Source organism: Priceomyces carsonii (genome assembly GCF_900007245.1).
Source record: "Priceomyces carsonii strain CBS4050 genome assembly, scaffold: Debaryomyces_carsonii_scaffold_4, whole genome shotgun sequence".
Taxonomy (NCBI): Eukaryota; Fungi; Ascomycota; class Pichiomycetes; order Serinales; family Debaryomycetaceae; genus Priceomyces; species Priceomyces carsonii.
In genome coordinates, this window is record NW_026946677.1 from 1413263 (window position 1) to 1433059 (window position 19797).

The 19797-nt window shown below is 37.5% G+C and overlaps 7 protein-coding genes across 7 annotated transcripts; 3 read left to right on the top strand and 4 right to left on the bottom strand.

Moving 5' to 3' along the window:
* Positions 1 to 698: 698 nt before the first annotated feature.
* On the top strand, positions 699 to 5198 carry PRCAT00004256001 (pleiotropic drug resistance family ABC transporter; the record flags this gene model as incomplete). The annotated part of the gene is made up of 1 exon (XM_062954243.1): positions 699 to 5198. One exon carries the CDS (start codon positions 699 to 701, stop codon positions 5196 to 5198), a length of 4500 nt encoding a protein of 1499 aa, XP_062810965.1.
* Positions 5199 to 5668: 470 nt separating this feature from the next.
* On the top strand, positions 5669 to 7453 carry PRCAT00004257001 (uncharacterized protein; the record flags this gene model as incomplete). Its single annotated transcript, XM_062954245.1, has 1 exon — positions 5669 to 7453. One exon carries the CDS (start codon positions 5669 to 5671, stop codon positions 7451 to 7453), a length of 1785 nt encoding a protein of 594 aa, XP_062810966.1.
* A 275-nt stretch (positions 7454 to 7728) lies between these two features.
* PRCAT00004258001 (Zn(II)2Cys6 transcription factor) lies at positions 7729 to 9300 on the bottom strand (the record flags this gene model as incomplete). The annotated part of the gene is made up of 1 exon (XM_062954246.1): positions 7729 to 9300. One exon carries the CDS (start codon positions 9298 to 9300, stop codon positions 7729 to 7731), a length of 1572 nt encoding a protein of 523 aa, XP_062810967.1.
* A 212-nt stretch (positions 9301 to 9512) lies between these two features.
* PRCAT00004259001 (uncharacterized protein) lies at positions 9513 to 13448 on the bottom strand (the record flags this gene model as incomplete). Its single annotated transcript, XM_062954247.1, has 1 exon — positions 9513 to 13448. One exon carries the CDS (start codon positions 13446 to 13448, stop codon positions 9513 to 9515), a length of 3936 nt encoding a protein of 1311 aa, XP_062810968.1.
* A 447-nt stretch (positions 13449 to 13895) lies between these two features.
* On the bottom strand, positions 13896 to 15203 carry PRCAT00004260001 (FAD-dependent oxidoreductase; the record flags this gene model as incomplete). Its single annotated transcript, XM_062954248.1, has 1 exon — positions 13896 to 15203. The coding sequence occupies one exon, from the start codon at positions 15201 to 15203 to the stop codon at positions 13896 to 13898; it is 1308 nt and encodes a 435-aa protein (XP_062810969.1).
* A 396-nt stretch (positions 15204 to 15599) lies between these two features.
* On the top strand, positions 15600 to 17150 carry PRCAT00004261001 (uncharacterized protein; the record flags this gene model as incomplete). The annotated part of the gene is made up of 1 exon (XM_062954249.1): positions 15600 to 17150. One exon carries the CDS (start codon positions 15600 to 15602, stop codon positions 17148 to 17150), a length of 1551 nt encoding a protein of 516 aa, XP_062810970.1.
* Positions 17151 to 17943: 793 nt separating this feature from the next.
* PRCAT00004262001 (uncharacterized protein) lies at positions 17944 to 19470 on the bottom strand (the record flags this gene model as incomplete). Its single annotated transcript, XM_062954250.1, has 1 exon — positions 17944 to 19470. One exon carries the CDS (start codon positions 19468 to 19470, stop codon positions 17944 to 17946), a length of 1527 nt encoding a protein of 508 aa, XP_062810971.1.
* Positions 19471 to 19797: the final 327 nt, after the last annotated feature.

Consider the following 19797-nt stretch of genomic DNA (forward strand, 5'->3'; position numbering starts at 1 on the left):
GATTGTTAGTAAGCTGTAACGCTGATTGCTGTGGAATTAGTGTAAAATCACTGCCGGCCAAAAGTTGCGCTTACATGCAAGAAACTCCGAAACCTTACCGGATTATGCGGATTAAGGTTGCACAAATGGACAAAAGGAAATTAAGCTCATCGGGAAAGAAATAGTTCAAATTGGGTATCAGATTGATACACGGGTTTGAGGTATCTTAGAGAGTGTCATTACGAATTTCAATTCTATCCTTAGACTACCGGAGTTAAGATGGATTTGTTCAAGAAAAAAAAAAGTACTGAACTAAATAGTAGAATCAAACTCAAGAAAAGCAATCAATAATACCAATATTCTTCCTTCACCAACCTTAACTTGCTCAGGTAGTTTAAATAGATTTTTCTATACTTCATTCTTTAGAAAGCGATTGCTGTAGAACTCGATTCGCTAGCCACAAATTTAAGAAAGTTTCTTGCAGCTAAGACGAAAATTTGTTCAATAACGATATTGTGAAAGGGCTGCTAGATGATATCACTTCAATTAGTAATATTATGTAAACATTTGAAACGAAACGGAACGGAGCTTATATTCTTTCTGCCGAAATTAGGCAATACCGGAAGTGGGAGAAAATGCTTTTATTGCTTCCGCGACATGCTTTGTTAATAACAGAGAAGAGCTAACGGAATTTGCTTTTCTTTCTGTTGAAATTAACCATGAGTACTCCAGAGATGAAAGACTTGGGATCCCAAGGGACAGAGAAGTTTCAGCCTAGCCCTGAAGATCCTGTTCTGTCAAGTTCTGACGACTTGGTGGATTATCAGGGTCTCGATAACGGTGCTGAAAGAGAGATTAGGAATCTAGCGAGGACCTTTACCCAAAGAAGCTCTCTAAATTCCAAAGATGGCTTACTGAGAACACAAACAACCTTTTCTGAAGTCGATGGTAAAATTCCTTTCTTCCAGGAAGGCACAGCTTTAGATCCCAACTCAGATCAATTTGATGCAAAGTTGTGGGTAAAGAACATAAAGAAGTGGCATGAACTGGATGCAGACTACTTTCGTCCCACCTCATTGAGTATGGCATTTAGGAATTTAAGGGCTAGAGGTCTTTCTTCAGATGCAGATTATCAACCAACGGTTTTTAATGGTTGGTTGAAATATATGGAACAATTTGTTCGACTCTTTAGAAAAGAAGACACTTCACGTTATTTTGATATATTGAAACCAATGGATGGATTGCTAAGATCTGGTGAGCTTACTGTAGTATTAGGGAGACCAGGTTCAGGATGCTCTACTTTCTTAAAAACAATTGCTGCAAATACGTATGGTTTCAAAATCTCAAAAGAGTCTGAAATTACCTATGATGGTATAAGTATGGCAGAAATTCTGAAAAACTATAGAGGTAATGTTATTTATTCAGCAGAAATGGACGACCATTTCCCTCATTTGACCGTTGGTCAAACACTAGAATTTGCAGCTTCATTGAGGACGCCAAAAAATAGGGGAGATGTTGGAAGGGATGTGTACGCTAAACACATGTCAGAAGTGTATATGGCTACTTATGGCTTATTGCAAACTCGAAATACTAATGTCGGTAATGATTTTGTTAGAGGTGTTTCTGGTGGTGAACGTAAAAGAGTTTCCATAGCAGAAGTTTCCTTATCTGGCTCTAATGTGCAATGTTGGGATAATGCAACTAGGGGATTAGATGCTGCAACAGCGCTTGAGTTTGTTAAAGCTTTAAAAACTTCAGCTCGGGTATTGGAAGCAACACCTTTGATTGCTATTTATCAATGCTCCACTGACGCCTATAATCTTTTTGACAATGCTATCGTGATGTATGAAGGCTACGAAATATATTTTGGAAAGGCAGATAAAGCTAAAGAGTATTTTGAGAAAATGGGATGGGAGTGTCCTCAAAGACAGACAACTGCTGACTTTTTGACATCTTTGACCAGTCCAGCGGAGAGAATCGCACGTAAGGGCTTTGAAGATAAGGTACCGAAGAGCGCAGAGGGATTTTATAATTATTGGAGACAATCTCCTGAATACGAAAAATTGAGATCCGATATTGACAGCTATTTCGAAGAAGTCAAAAGCTCAAAAAAGAGAGAAGAATATGACTTAGCGCAGAGAAGCAGAAAATCTAACCATGTGCCTTCTTCTTCCGCATACACAGTTTCGTTTTTTATGCAAGTGAAGTATTTGATGATGAGAAACATCTGGAAAATTCAAAGAAGTCCTTTTTATACAATTCAGTCTATCATGAGTGAACTTTTTATGGGCTTAGTTCTAGGCTCGGCATTGTATAATAGGCAAAATGTTACAAGCACTTTCTATTCAAGAGGCGCTGCGTTGTTTTTCAGTCTTTTGTTCAACGCCTTTTTATCTTTGTTAGAAATTCTTTCAATTTTTGAGTCTAAACAAATTGTGGAAAAGCATAGAAATTATGCATTGTATAGACCTTCTGCAGACGCTTTGGCATCAATTTTGACTGAGCTTCCCAACAAGATCATCCTGTCGACTGCTTTTAATTTTCCTGTTTATTTTCTTGTGAATTTACGTCGTAATCCAGGACGATTTTTCTTCTATTGGTTGATGGTTTTTGTTGCTACTATAACTATGTCTCACATCTTTCGATGCCTAGGGGCTATATTCTCGTCTTTTGCAGGAGCAATGACAATGGCTACATCCTTACTATTGGCCTTGGTTATATTTACTGGCTTCGTGATACCTATCCCCAGTATGTTGGGATGGTGCAGATGGATCAACTATCTAAATCCTTTAGGTTATGTGTTTGAATCTGTCATGGAGAACGAGTTTGCACATAGAGAATTAGAATGCGATCAGGTAATTCCTTCTGGTGGTTCATACGATAATGTCGGAGCATATAATAGAGGATGTAGTGCTGTTGGTTCCACAGCGGGTCAGCTGGAAGTCCAAGGTTCTAGATATCTTAACTTAGCATTTCTGTTCAGCAATAATCATAAATGGAGAAACTTTGGAATATCTATGGGTTTTCTTGTGTTCTTTTTATTAGTGTATCTCTTTTTGACTGAGATGATAAGAACCGGGAAGCAAAAAGGAGAGGTTGCACTCTACCTAAAAGGAACTTTGAGAAGATATAAAAAGCTTTCAAAAAAAGCGAATGCGAAGACGAATGATTTAGAATCTGGTAAGAAGGAAAATTTTCAACTTGGGGACCAAATAGAAGCCTCTGAAGAGCTGAGTAATGAAAAAAGTGCTGATAGTAAAATTCCCCCTAATCATAACATATTTCACTGGAGGCGTCTAAAGTACGATGTTAAGATAAAATCTGAAACTAGAACTTTGTTGTCCTATGTTGATGGTTGGGTAAAACCCGGTCAGCTTACTGCATTGATGGGCTCATCAGGAGCTGGAAAGACTACCCTTTTAAATTGCTTGTGTGACAGACTCACTTCAGGTGTGATTTCAGATGGTGTTAGGATGGTTAATGGACGACCTTTAGATTCCTCTTTCCAAAGATCAATAGGTTATTGTCAGCAGCAAGACCTTCACTTAGCAAGCTCTACTGTGAGAGAATCTTTAAGGTTTTCTGCATACTTAAGGCAGCCTAATCATGTATCTAAGAAAGAAAAAGATGAATACGTTGAATATGTCATCGACTTATTGGAGATGAGAACTTACGCTGATGCTTTGGTCGGAGTAACTGGTGAAGGACTTAATGTAGAGCAACGGAAAAGGTTAACTATTGGGGTTGAGTTGGCTGCTAAACCTAAATTACTTATATTTTTAGATGAGCCAACTTCTGGTTTGGATTCGCAGACAGCATGGTCCGTTTGTACGTTAATAAGGAAATTAGCTGACCATGGGCAAGCTATTTTGTGTACCATTCATCAACCATCCGCTATTTTATTGCAAGAATTTGATCGCTTGTTGTTTTTGCAAAAGGGGGGTCAAACAGTTTATTTTGGAGATTTGGGTAAGAATTGCCGTACTTTGATTAATTATTTTGAGAAGTACGGAAGTGCTCCTTGTCCTCCTGAAGCTAACCCAGCGGAATGGATGCTTGATGTTGTTGGTGCTGCTCCAGGAAGTAAAGTGACTCAGGACTATCATGAAGTATGGAAAAAGTCCACAGAGTTTCAAGAGGTGCAAAAGGAATTAGACTACATGGAACGTGAACTAGTCAAACTCCCTGAAGACAAGGCTCCAGATGCCCATAAATCTTATGCACTGCCTTTTTGGAAACAGTACCTCATTGTCAGCCAAAGAGCCCTTGAGCAGAATTGGAGATCTCCTGACTACATATATGGTAAAGTTTTTCTTATTGTTACAGCTTCAATTTTCAATGGTTTTTCGTTTTTCAAATCAAGACGAACACCTCAAGGTTTGCAAAATCAAATGTTCTCATTCTTTATGATGCTTATTCCGTTTAATACTATGGTGAATCAAATGATGCCTCGTTTTATGGGCCAAAGAGATGTTTATGAAGTGCGAGAGGCTCCATCAAAGACTTTTAGTTGGCTCGCTTTTATAACAGCTCAGATTACTTCCGAAATCCCATATCAGGTTGTACTTGGAACTGTGAGTTTCTTCTGTTGGTATTATCCCGTTGGTTTATATGAAAATGCCGAAGCTACAGATCAAGTCAATGGCCGTGGAGCTACTGTTTGGCTGTTTATAATGGCATTTTATGTATACATTTCCACCATGGGGCATTTATGTGGATCCTTTAGTGAGTTGCCTGAAAATGCAGGGAATTTAGCTGTCACTCTTTTCACCTTCTGCTTATTATTTTGTGGAGTGATTGCAACTCCAGAAGTATTTCCAAGGTTTTGGATATTCATGTACAGATGTTCACCATTTACTTACTTAATTCAAGGAGTTTTGGCCACCAGTTTATCGAACACCAAGCTAAGTTGCACGGATGCAAATTTTGTAAGGTTTAATCCCCCATCTGGAGACACATGTGGTCAGTACATGGAAAGTTATATGAAAATCGCAGGAGGATATTTGCTTAACAATGATACGACTTCTGAGTGTGCTTTCTGTCCTATGACAGAAACAAATGATTATTTGGCTACGATCAATGTTTTTTGGAGTCAGAGATGGAGAAATTGGGGTATTTTTGTCAGTTTTATTGGTATAAATATCCTTTTGACGATAGCTCTCTTCTGGTTCGCTAGGGTCCCAAAAGGTAATAGGATGAAGTCAAAAAAGTCTTCCTGATCATATCTATTGATGCCAATTTGCTTCAAAGTAAGCATATAGATAAAAACTAAAAATAAATATATAAATATATACTGGAATCAGATCTAGCTGAAAGTTTAGATCTTAGATTTATTCTCGATTTGGTTATGATAAGACCCTTGAATGCGACGCCGTAAATACGAGAATAAATGTCCCTAGGTAAAGTATAAGACATATTGCTTTGCCAGTATTTGGTTCAGCTTCCAGTAATTGGACCTTAGTTTGCTGTAGTTCCACTAGTTGAGTTTTTGCTTATTGTGGAATCACCTCGTCCTAAATCCGATATCGGGGCTTTTATCTGATAAGCCTTGTTACCTTTTGATTGTGAGGCTCGAAGTGTTTAAAGTTATGAAAAGAATAAATTTCATCCCCTACAACAAACTAATCAAGCAGAGTATACTTGATCAGATACTTTATGAGCTGTTAAACTAAGGAGTAGCATCTTCGAAATGATTATCCCGTCAAAATGTTCTAATTTTGGGTTAATGTTGGTTGGTGTTAGTGTATTTTTCGGAGTTTTCATTATAAGCTATTTCAGTACAATTAGGGACCTCTTCAAGGAGTCTCGTTTATCTGTTTATACCACACAAAAGACAATTGATGAGCCTTTCAAGCAACCTATTGATATATTTGAAAAATTTCCAATTGATTTTGAAAATGCTACAGCAGTTTTCAACACAGTTCATGGCGCTTTAAAACAGAAAAATGCTAACTTGAATCCAGTTGGAATTTCCTTTATACCGGCATACATCCCACCCAATACTCTACTTTACCACTCGACATCCTCTCCAGTCATACCTGAGCTGTTTGAATGGATCGCTATGGATTACGAATTTAGTTACGACTTTGCCCATGTCTTTAGAAATGGAAAGTCGCATGGCCACCCACCAGGGAACGGTAAAAAGCCACCAGCACCTGGTGGCCATGGAGGACCTGGAGGACCCGGTGGACCAGGTGATAATCATCCGCGTAATCTGAAGACGCCATTTTTATATACCTTTCGAACAACTAAACCGTTGACAAAATTGATTTACTTGGATGGTGCTTCCGCTGCGAAGACTAACACGGGAGAGATGGATCAGCAACTAATCCTCAGCAAACAAGAAGACGCTGATGAACGAGTGAATGAGTATGAGGCATCTGCAAAGATCTGCGAGTGGGGAAAGCCCTTTGGATTAGATGGAATTATAAGATTGGAGATTGGTTTTGAGATAGTCATATGTGATTTTAAAAACCATCTTGATCTAGTTTCGAATGTTACTTTGAACAACGCCACTGATCTCCTTTCTTTCCCTGGCGAATCCTCTACCCCTAGTGGTGACTTAGAGCTGAATAGGTCTCTGATTTTAGATATCGTTGATGCCATGAAAGGATTTGAGCATATACAGGCAGGTGCTATAGCCGATAATAGGGAACCAAGGATTCTACTTGATTTTTCTAAGATGGTCACACCTATCAATAAAACTTGGATCAATCCTAGTCCTTACCATAGAAGGATAAATCATTTATCTCCCCAATTAAAGCAAGACATAATTGGTCAGCTTGAAACTAATTTACACAGTGCCGTTGAACCTTACATGAAGACAGATTGGCAACTTATATCTAATCGAATAGTTGATAAATTTGGGCCTATGTTGATATTGTTGAACACTACACTTACAGAATTCGATTATCATCACAAAAAATCACTTCGTAATTCTTTAGATCTCGTGGCAAAAAATATGACAGAATTGACGTTTAATTTCGTCAGAAGATATTCAGATGATACAATAAAAGATTCTGAGATCAAAATGCAGAAAGCCTTCGATAATGCCATTATAGATTATGTTTATTACAACTACCCTTTAACCTCCTCGGCTGAGATATTAATTTATTCATCTATTTTCAAAATTCAGTCAACAATTCAATCAACAATTTTTAATGTTTTCGAAATCAGTAAACGAATTTTAGCTGATATTTACGTTAAGCCGACGGAAGTAAGATTTGACGACTTTAAGACCGAACTCTTGCAATTAAAGCAAGATTTCAATCACCTTCTTCATCAATTGAATTGGTCAATTTTTACTCAATGCTCCTCAAAATGCAATTGGGATGAGGTTTGCTATATTCCTACCTGGGGACCGGGCCCAATGGGCTGGGGATCTAGTGAGAATAAATGGTTTGAATTTGATGGTGATAGGTATGTAATTGGAAAAAAACTCTTCTGTGTTAGTTACAGGGATTTAAAAAGATAAACTAGAATAATATGAAAGTGTATTTTGCAGGATAACTTAATGGGATTTATTACGTGTATTTTCTTATTTTAGAATGTATTTTGTCCATAATAAGTATTCGATTAATAACTTTTACAGAATAATCCGCTTGGACGAGGTTTGTTTGTACCCACGTCCTTTGAATGCTCTTTAATACGATATCATCATACGCAAAGTATACAATATTTGATTTTTTCTTTCATATGTTTTGGGCTGCTTGAGTCACATTTCTCAGATAAGACAAAAATCAAAAGAATTTATGTCAATGCTAGTTTAAATCCCACTATGCTCAATATGTCTCTCCAATCTCCCTTCAAAACTGCAGGATCAAATGAGAAATCTTCAATCCTCCAAATCGTTTTGATTGCTCTCAAAATCCCCGTTGGTGACCCCAGGGGCCAAAAAGTTTCAAGGTTTTGAAATATTTTTAGTATCGAAGCTCTGTATTCTTCGTCAGTATGACATATCCCTGCAATAAATAGACACCAAGTGGGAAACAAATTTTGGGAATCTGATTTTTTTGTACATATTTCTAAAACTCCTAGTAAATTTCTTATTATCAAATGATCGTCATCAAAACAATAATTTGTGTTTATATTTTTGGCTTCATCTTTACCGGTAAGCTGAATAAACAAATTGTGCAAGTATACTTTTGCTGACAACAAATAAGCACTTGAGCAAAGGTAGAGCTGTAGTGAGCCATCATCATTCTCATCTAGACTCTGTTTGAGGTCTCCAAGCTTTTTATAAAGTTGATATAGCATTTCAGCAGCATCTTTCTTTGGAGTCTCTCGATTTCCTTGGGTTAGCACACCCTCATAAATCAAGAGTAATAATCTCGGAGAGCAGCCTAGCATATAGTCAATTTTGTCGTTCTGGAAGAATGTATCAATTATTGGCCAAGGTATAGTTTCAATTATATTATGGAGCTCTCTCCCATTTAAAGTTGTCAATAATAGAATGTATCTCAAAGTGAAATACCTGTAAGCAAAAAGAAGAGTTTCGGATGATAATATCTTTGTCTCCAGCAACGAACTGAATACTAGACAACTTTCTTTAAGGTGGTTGATCCATCTCATGTTTCCTTTGTCACTAATTTCCAAAGAGCACAACATAAGTATCGTAATTATAATTTCGTTTAGACCATTACATGACTGATTTGAGATAAAATTGGGCTCACTATCAAGTATTTTATAGAGACTATTAATAGCATCATCTTTGTATTTAGAAGTTACCTTAGCGTAATAATCTGACCTCTCGGAACCCTTTTTATGTATCTCTTTCGCTGTTATAGCTATAATTGACTGGAATAATGCAGGCGAGGTTATACTACTTGGCACCACTAATGTTTTAAACTGATTAAAGGCAGTATTGGAAAATGACTTTTTCTCAGACACAACATTAATATAATATTCAAAGAGCTCAACCTCCACATCTATATCACGTTCAAATGACTCAAATGAGTTTTCATGACCAGAATTGACTTCTAATATATGATTTTCCCGAATCTTTTTCATAATTAATTCGTTTTCTTTATCGGAATGTGTCCCATTTACTGAATTTAAGCTTCCTAGTAACATACTTGTCTCGAAGTCATGATTCGTGACACTTATCACGTAATCCAATGAAACTTTCGGGGTACAGGTGTCTAAATGGTGTACTCGGTGATTATTCATGTTCCATGTTAGGTCAATTTTATAAGTACAGGGAAGCTGAAGTCGTTGACAAGCTTTACACGTTGGTTTCCCTTCATCGCATTTTTTCCTTCTACTTTTACAAGTATTACATCCCGATCTTGACCTAGTAAAGCGCTTAGATGTTCTTTTCATGTTTTCTATACTTTAAGATGGTCACTTCGGAAGGATCTTGAATCTATTGAAATTGGTACATATCAGGCGGTTACGCTTTCCTTGTTTTCTGTAAGAAAACACGACCGATTTATCTATTTTGCATCTTAATGTATATGCAGTAGATAGCTACAACTTTACTTCTTTACAAGACTGTTAGAATACATTATGATAAATTCTATCTATTTACCTATTTATTGTGAACAATTAAGGCTCTCTTGAAGAAGAGCACACGATCCTCCCGCAGCTGGATAGTGTTCTTTTCTAGTATTCTCAGAAGTTTCTTTATATTCCTCATCGACAATACCGTAGCCACCTCCACCAGGTGTTAATATTTTTATAATATCACCAATCTGAAGCTCAATTTCAGCCGTTGAACCAAGATGCTTCCAAAAAATTGATCCTCTATTCTTATCATATCTTCCTAGTTTATTTTGACCCCGAGCCCCATCGCCACCGCCAGCCATACCATAAGGAGCGAACACTCTTCTTTGAGTTAAAACAGAAGCATGACAAGGTGATGTGAATTCCAACTCACGTATTAAACCATCACCACCGTTCCATTTGCCGCGGCCACCACTACCTTTTCTAATCGAGAATTGGCGTAAGATGACAGGATATCTCTGCTCCAAAACTTCAGGGTCTGTCATCAATGTATTTGTCATATGGCACTGAGTTCCACTGAACCCATTGAAGCCTTTTCCGGCACCAGATCCACCTCCTATAGTTTCGCAAAATCCAAAGCCAGATATCATTTGACCAGTATTCTTGTCAATTCCTCCTTGGCCAAAGCATAGGCAATTCATACATCCATAAGATGCTGCAACAGTCCCAAAAGCTTTCAAAATAGTATCAGTTATTTTCTGTGACGTTATTCCGTTTCCACCTGAGACTGCGGCCGTTACACTCGGATTAAGTACAGTTCCTTCTGGAATGATGACTTTAATTGGTGCTAATACACCTTCGTTCAAAGGGAGATCACCATTAGTGATATGAGTTCTTAAGCAATATGTGATACAAGCAAAAGTGATTGCTTGAGGTGCGTTGAAACAGTTAAAAGTTTCCTCGGATGTACCAGTGAAATCAAAAACAGCCGATCCATCACTTTCGTTAATGTCAATTTCCAATTGGATTTTTGCACAATCATCCATAAAATCAATTGCCCTAAGAGGTAATCTATGCTTGTTTTCTTTTGCGATATTTTTAAGAAATCTCCGAACTGCTAATTCTGACGTTTGTTTAATAGCTTTCATGTAAAATAATACTAGTTCGGTATTATACTCGTCACAAAGATCTAAGAGTAAACAAATACCTTTTTGATTTGCAGCTATCTCAGCTTTTAAATCAGCGATGTTATCTTCAATCTTTCTAGTAGGAGAAGACCCAGGTATTGTCTTGAGATCATCCACGAAATATTTTTGAACACCATCATAATCAAACTGACCACCCAGGACCAATTTCCAAGCTATAAATTTTGCTCCTTCCATATCAAGATGTGTCGCAGACGAATCCATAGATCCCGCAACGGTTCCACCTATCTCAGCATGGTGAGCCCTTGACAGGACAAAGAAGCGAATTTTTCCATCGACGAATACAGGTGATATGATAGTAATATCGGGTAAATGAGTTCCCATAGCTTTAGGGTGATTAGTAGCCAAAATGTCTCCTTCTTTGATAGAATTTCCCCAGTACTTAATTTGATATTTTACGGCAAACGACATAGAACTTAAATGAACGGGAACCGCAGGAGCATTCGCAACTAAGTTACCTTCTTGGTCAAATAATGCACAGCTGAAATCCATTCTCTCTTTGATATTAGCACTAACTGCTATCTTTTGTAAAGTAGTACACATAGACTCTGCAATTGATATAAATCTATGCGAAAAAATTGAGAGTTGAAGAGGATCAATGGTTTCTGTCTTAACGGTAGAAGTAATATCCAGCTGATCTTCTTGCAAATCAATAATTACGTGCCTTGGCAATACTGTCAAATCACAACTTGGTTCTACTACAATAGTTTGAGTAGCATCTAAGACGATCGCTGGACCAGGTATCACATCGCCAACATTTAGATCTTCTAAGAAGTAAACCTTCGAGTCAATAAAGCCGTCGTCGAAGTAGACAGGAGATTTGAGTCTCTCTACTCCATCAGCAACGCGCTTAGTTTTGGTGGATTCTAAAGCATCAAACGGGGACAGCTCAGTGATTTTATTCACATTGCCACTGCCCCTCACTCTCACGTCACTAACAATCACTTCTCTATCCATATCATTAAATGAAAATTCTCTTTGGTGTTTTGCATAAAAGGTTGTTAAAAAATCTTCATTAGCGTTCTCTGATATCATCAACTTAGAATCAGAACCCTTATACCCCATGTTAAAAAAGATTTGATAATTCACGCTATCTACTCCTTGATCCTCTAATTCTTGAGCTACTTCCTTCTTTAAGTCTTCACACTCTTTAAGTAAATGAGCTTTAGAAGCTTCAGTATATGAGCACAAAGTAGGTCTCTGAGACTCATGGACCACATCAGCCAATGCAATACCATAAGCTGACAAAATTGAAGAGTATTTATGAATTATTACCCTTTTTATTTTAAGTGTTTTTGCAATTGAACAAGCGTGCTGTCCACCAGCACCACCAAAAGAAGCTAAATTATGTTTTGTAACATCATATCCTTTATTTTCGGTAAGCTGTCTAATAGGCTTGGCCATTGCAACATTTGCAACCTTGAGGAATCCAAAAGCAATTTCAATAGCTGTTTTAGGTTTCATTTGAGGATTCTCAGAATTAATCTGACTCGCCAATTCCTCAAATTTCTTTACCACACCTACTTTGTCTAAAGCTTCGTTTTCATTAGGGCCGAATATTTTAGGAAAAAATTCAGGCAAAATTCTTCCACACATCAAGTTGGCATCTGTAACTGTTAATTTATTTCCATTCTTTCTATAACAAACGGGACCTGGATGTGCCGATGCGCTCTCAGGCCCAACAGTGTATATCCCATTTTCATATGACAAAATGGAACCACCGCCCGCTGCAACTGTATTGATATCCAATTGTGGTGAAGCTATTTTAATACCAGCAGTTATTGTCTCAAATACGTGCTGATATTCGCCTGCATACCTAGAAACGTCCGTAGAAGTACCACCCATATCAAACCCAACAGTATGTGTACCATCCTTGATATCAAATGACGTTAGGGCCTGACCAACAACACCACCTGCGGGTCCTGACAATAAAGATTTTAAGCCAGTGAATTTTTGGTAATGACATAAACCTCCATCAGACATCATAAACTCAATTCTAGTGTTTTCTTCAAAATTTTTTTCAAAGCCAGCTAATAAGCTTGAAATGTAGTCCTTAATTATTGGAGTAAGATAAGCATCAATGCATGTAGAATGACCTCTATTAACTACCTTTATCATTGGAAGGATTTCGTGAGATAAAGATATATTTTTAATGCCAATCTCTTTTGCAATCTCCCCAATTTTTTTCTCATGATCCTGATAATTGTATCCATGAATAAGTACAACGGCAATCGAATCAATTCCATTTTCCTTTAGTTCTAGTAACTGTCTTCTCGTCTTATCCACGTTTAGGGGCTTCACAATTTGAACTACTTCCTTGGTCGTTGCGAGTACGTATTCGCTACCATCAGTCAAATCGTCTGCTGTGTATCCTGATGCATCTTCTGTGTAAGCAGGCAATGTCACTCTTTCCTCCACCTCTACTACGCACTTATAAAGAACTTCTGGTTTTCTGATATTTAAATCGAACAAATCTGGACGAGATTGATTACCAATATGAAGTAGATCTTTGAATCCTTCTGTGGTAAGCAATGCTGTAGGAACACCTTTTCTTTCCAACAAAGCATTAGTCGCAACTGTAGTTCCCAATCGAATACTTGAAATACTTGATGTATCCAAAAGTTGACCTCTTGGATAAGACTTTCCAGTAGCCCACTCTAATACCCTTCTGATTCCTTCAATATTTGCATCCTCGTAATTAGATGGATCTTCGGAGAGTAATTTGAAAGCATAATCTTTTTTTCCTGGAATGATAGCAAGAACATCAGTGAATGTTCCACCGCGATCTATAGCCACTTTAATTCCACCCTCTAAAGTCATATTTTAAAAATCTTGCTGTCGATGATCTAAGTACTAAAATGAGACTCACTCAGTGGACTATTTATGAACTCTTAAACGAAGTTTGGCGGTTAATTTATCATTTATTTATTTCCCCCGGTTTCCTTGAGCATTAGATACGCCCATCTCTTTATCAGTAATCACTGATGAGTGGATCGAATATCAAATAAACCAGGACAAAAGCGATACGGAGGAAACTCCACGCGCCCGCTAAAAAAAAAACGAAAAATTCCCCTTTGAGTAATAATTTGCGTAAGCTAAATGCACTTTGAAAGGAACAAGATCTTACGAAATAAACGTATATCACAGAGATAATTATCGACTTGGAAGTCAAAGAAATATACCAGGTTTGCTATATTCTGAATAATGATGCTTGAATCCTGTAGATCTACTTTGCTGTCTTATTTCAGGCTAAATACGTCTATATCTTTATAAACTGCATCTGAGCATGCCATTTTCTTCGGCCCACTTGATCTCACTAAAATCTAAGCTATCAGTTCCAACTCTCCAATCCAAGGATGTCGAATCAAAAGCCCTTGTTTCGTCTTTCCATCTCCAGAGCTCTTTGAGCTCTGCATCCAATCTATTTTCTAATCTTAAAACAATGTATTTGCCAATGTTAGGTAAAAATTTGAAGGCATGACCACTGTCACCCGTAGCTACGAAAAGATTCTTCGAACCTGGAACTTGATCGATGATAAAGTGAGAATCGTAAGTATCTGCAATCCAGCATGATTTGCTGTTAAAAATGGTATGGTGCGCTAGCTCAGGAACATATTTTTCTAAGAGCTTTTGAACCTGGGAGATACTGCTACGGGGAATCGTATCACTGGGGTTCTGCTGCTTATATCTAGGTAAACTCTTCGCTTTACGACCATCAAAAGGATCCTTGACAAAGTTTGATGCGCCCGATCCCGGCAACGCAATCTTCAAAACTCTAGTCTCTGGATCTGGAGGAAAGAAATAGCCCATTTCGGCATCGAATACGATCGGCATATTTTTAAATCTTTCATATTCATCGTAAGTGAGTTGAATGTGTGTAACAAATAAACCAGTAGCTGCTTGCTGCTGTTTCAAATCCACTATATATCCCGAAGAAGCCCCAGCCGAAAGTACTATCTGATCAGCCGTGTAAAGTGTACCATTTGCTGCTAAGACGTAATGTTTTTGGTTCCTTTCTTCTACTTTGATTATTCGACCTGCCTCTCCAAATATGAACTTCACTCCTAAACTCTTTGCCTTTTCATACATAGCTCGAAGAGCATTAGCAGAGTGCGCCAACCCAGCTTCTGGATTCCACCTTGCTACCTCGTTATCATGAACACGGTTATTTTCGAGCATTTCAAACTTATCTCTTAAAGCATGGCCTCCTTGTAGGTTCTCAATTTTGCGTCCCTCATTGCCAATTTTTCTTAAATTCATAATGCTCTCTTTCTCATACTTTTGACGTCCCTGATGATGCAAAGGTGTCATCAAAATTCTACCACATTCTTTGTAAACGCCCTCAAAAATCGGGTCCGTTCTCCATTGCCTTGTTGCTTCGACTGACAACTTGGTGTAAACGAATTCTTTGTACTCCGAACGAATAATTTTATTAATATCGTTGGCTGCTGACCATGGAGAAGGAACCTCATAGGCATCCATTGCAGTTATTTCGTAATCTCCTCTTTCAGCCAAGTGAACCACCGTAGATAATCCCATTACCCCACATCCTACAACTATAATCTTCTTGCTCATTTTAGATTTTGCTTGATTTCTAATGTCTTAAATTAGTCAAAAGATACTTGAAATTTGACTTCGTTATCAATGATCTTATTGCAATTAATAAAGAATTTATGAATACAACCAAGGTCCTTAAAAACTAACGAAGTTGCGAAATCTCCGATATATCTTCTGATAAAGATGAGATCGGCTTGAGCTAAAACGGAAAAAAAAGCCGTGAATGCAGCGCGCGTACAGTTTCCGCTGGAAAACTCTAAAGAAAATTTTCAGGAAGGTGTACTCTTATCAAAAGCTCTAATGGCCGATAACTATCTTCTATAACGATCGACATGAAAAGCAAGATGAAAAGTTAATATTTATATTGAGAGACTCAGCTCAGTATTTTCGGATTCAAGAATACATTTTACATACATGGCAAATATGAGCATTACTCATTCTAGCCGTGAAAGCGAAGTAGGAGGAATCAGCGAAGAAAAGAGAACTCTGGAACAATATGAACTAGAAGTACTAGAAAAGGTTGATGAAAGGTCCAAAGATCTCGATGCGGGTGCTAAGTTCTTACAAGATCACTCAGAGCATGCAAATTATACGCCAGAGGAAGCGAAGAAAGTATTAAGAAAGATTGACTGGATGCTTATGCCAATTATGACAATTGTTATCACACTTGCGGCTGCTGATAAGATTATTATATCTAATGCAGCCATCTATGGCATGAAAGTTGATGCTGATTTAGTTGGCAATCAGTATTCTTGGCTTGGATCGATATTTTATTTTGGATACTTGTTAATGGAGTTTCCGGCAAACTACATTATTCAAAAGCTTCCAGTTTCCAAAACATTATGCACATCTTTTTTCGCCTGGTGTATTGTGTTGATGTGTATGGCTGCTGGTAAAAATTTTGGATCGCTAGCAGCTATGAGGTTTCTACTTGGAATGGGAGAGGCTTTTCTCTTTCCATCTTTAACTGTTATCACCGCAATGTTCTACAAGAAATCGGAACAGCCCTTTAGGACTGCCATTTGGTTTTCGGGATTTTCTTCCGTCATAACAGGTATTCTATCCTATGGATTAGGACATGCCCACTCTGCAATTGACAATTGGCGTTTGCTCTTTTTAGTTTTTGGTGCCATAACATTTTTCTTTACTATTATAATGTTTTTCTTGTTGCCTGATTCGCCAATGTCATGTCGCTTATTCAATGAAAGGGAAAGTTATATTGCTGTCCACAGAACAATGGAAAACATGACAGGTACAAAAAATTCTGTTTTTAAAAAGAATCAACTGTGGGAGGCTTTGATGGACTGGAAAACCTGGGTCATGTCTATTTTCGTTTTATCCATTAACATCAGTAACGGTGGGTTAGTGACATTTGCTGCCCAAATTGTATCGGGCCTTGGTTATTCTCCCCTTAACACAACGCTTTTGGGGATCCCAACTGGTATTTTTATGACTTTGAGCAGCTGGTTGATAGCTTTACCCAGTTTAAAGTACCCTAGAAAGTACAGAAGTATAAGCACTGCAATTGTATGCTTGTGTCCCCTTATATGCTGTGCTTTGATGATGAGCTTAGATAGCGGCAAGTTGCTAGCAGCGTACTACTTCTTTTACTTTTATTGGGGTCCATATGTTAGTATGACAACTTTATCGATGGCAAACACTTCTGGCCACACAAAGAAGACTGTTGTAAATGCTGTAAACTTTATTTCATACTGCGTTTCCAACATTATTGCTCCACAATTTTTTATTACTAGTCAGGCTCCTACTTACCAAACAGGTTACCGTGCTATTTTGGGATTCACTGCAGCAGCAGTGTTAAGTATAATTGCGTATGGTGTGGGTTGTCTTTATGAAAATGCAAGGCGAGATAAGAAATATGGCCCTGTTCCCGAAAACTTCGTAGAAGAAGAAGGGTTAGATTTGACAGACATTGAAAAGGAGAAGTATTTTCGATATGTTTGGTGAACATTTCGTATAATTTTCAGGCTCGGAGCTTTTTATTTCTTAAAATCACATTTAATTGACTATGGAATTTATCTATTGGAACTTTTTTCAGTAACTTTAATCCAGATTATAAAGGATCCACATTTAACATATCAACCGAGTAGGTTTAAACAAGATAGCTAGCATCGAGAGAAGAAACTTATCTTCGTTTACCAGTGAAATTACATAAAATGTTTCAGAAAACATATCGAGTCAGACAGCATAATTGGACGGTAGATAAATGACTAACGAATGTTTAGTTGTGTTAAAGAGTAGCAAACTTGGAAACGTTGTCACAAATCCAAAGTGCTCTATTTCCCTTGCTCTCTTGATTAGCCATCAAGCAAGGCATGATATTCCTGACCTCAACAAATTTCATGCCCCGAGAAATTCTAATAGAGTAGAATGAAAGCATTCATTGCAAAAGTTCATGAAGCCAATCGGCCAGGCCCCTAACGATAAAACCAAATTTTGCGTCCCTGGCCATTAGGAAAAAGTATGAGCCATTCAAAAGGGACCATTATTGGGAATACATTACAAATGCGTATATTTGCTTTAGTCCCATCTGTGTTATTGCTTGCTAGCTTCATATCGAACCAAGTATTGTGTTTTTCTGCGGCGTAAAATTATATATGTATATATATATAATTTGAACATAATATATAAGAATCAATCCAATCTATTACTGAAAAAAGCCTGATAAAAAAGATTCAAGACTTTTTGAATTGATTTTCTGCCAATGCTAAATTTTACATATATATTCCATCTATTTATTCTATTCGGACCACGTATAGGGACTTTTTTTCCTTAACTTTTCTCCATATTTGTAAAAGAAGAAGGGCACTGGAATCATCAAACAGGCGAAAGCACCTAATAATGTTGTTGCCCAATGAATACCCATTCCTTTGTACATCTGAAGACCAAATAAAGGAAATACACCAGACATTAAAGATCTGATAAAAGAATTTGTGGCCATAGCCGATGCCGCATATAATCTATAAGCTTCGACGGTATAAGAGAATATACCATTAAAGACAAGGATGGTGCCTGTACCATAAACACCTGTCGCTATTATCGGTACTATCCAATGGACCAGTGAATATGTTGTCCAAGCCAAAAAAAATAGTCCTATAGGAACTATAAATACTCCTATTATCAAAGAGATGAACCTGAATTCGGGTTGGCTTTTACCATTATTTTTTTTCATCAACTTTGAATATTGCAAGTTCACAAAATAGGGAGATAGAAGCGATGTCAACGCCATCCCTATCACTAATCCTAAAAACGACATTCCCTGGGCCTCTAGTGAAAAATTGTAAACTTCTGAGAATATATATGGAACTGCAACAAAGAATAGATATACAATCGCCAATGAAAACCCAGTATAGAAGCAAAGCGCCAACGTCATATAATCTCTAAATATCAATAAGATCGGTCTTTTGGATGAGATAATAATACTTTCATAAAGAGTAACATCCTTTCGTTCTATTGGAGCATAATATCTTTCGTCCTCTCTCTCTTTCCGAATCCTGATGGCTTTCTTTCTCAATAGCACAGGCTCGTATGTCTCTGGCACAAATATTATGACTAGAATTAATAAAAAGGCTGACCAAATGATCATAATGTAGAATGTCCATCTGAAGTTTAAATTTGCATTTACAAATCCTGAAATCAACGGTCCTATACCAGGTCCAATAAATGGTGAAACTGAATAAAGAATCATAGCATTAGATAATTCCTTATTAGCATCTTTATTTTCAGCTATCTTTGCAGATTCTTTTGCTTTAAATAAGTCAGAAAAAGATCCCGAAGCAACTGACATGAAAGAGCTACCAAAGAATCCGGACATGAAGCGCCCAAAAAGTACTCCACCTAAATTATTGCAGAATGCTGTTAAAAATTGGAAGCAAACTACTAGGCCCAAACCAAGTATGTATACCATCTTTCTGCCATGATACTCACTAATTGGTGAAAGAAAAATTCCGCCTGTTCCCAAACCCCAAATATAGCATGATATCCCTAAAGTACTTACTTCATGTCCGACATTAAAATGTCTCATAATATTCTCAGACGCTAAAGACCAGCATGAAGAGATGCAAGTGACACATAACGATGTTAATGAAATCAAAATGACAATTAGCCATTTATGCCACCTTGACATGCTACTAGAATCTTCCTTGTCATCAATTCCATCAAATTGAACGCAAAACTGTTCTAGATCTAACTTTTTTTGGTCTGTATCATTGCTTTCCAAGCTTTCGAGCTTTTGATCACCCAAATCTTCTGACTTACCATCAACCATACTCTGTTTTAACTGAACTCATCTTAGCCGTTTGTAATAATTTATGGTTTAGTCTATCATAAGTCGGTCAACGCTTCGTTCCGACCGGTCCTGAATTTTTATCCGGGATTGCATATAAAGATAATTCTGACTCAAATAATAATGAATCTACGAGAAAGGGTTCACGGAAGAGGAGAATATTATGTCTTCGTGTCGACGACGAAGCAGATGATAGGCGTTTTTCATTGTGTCTTACTTAGGTTCTACTTGAGCGAAAGAAATACGGAAGTCCTTCAAGGTTCTCCGAGCACTATCTATGCAGATATTGGCGTCGATTTCAACCAAATA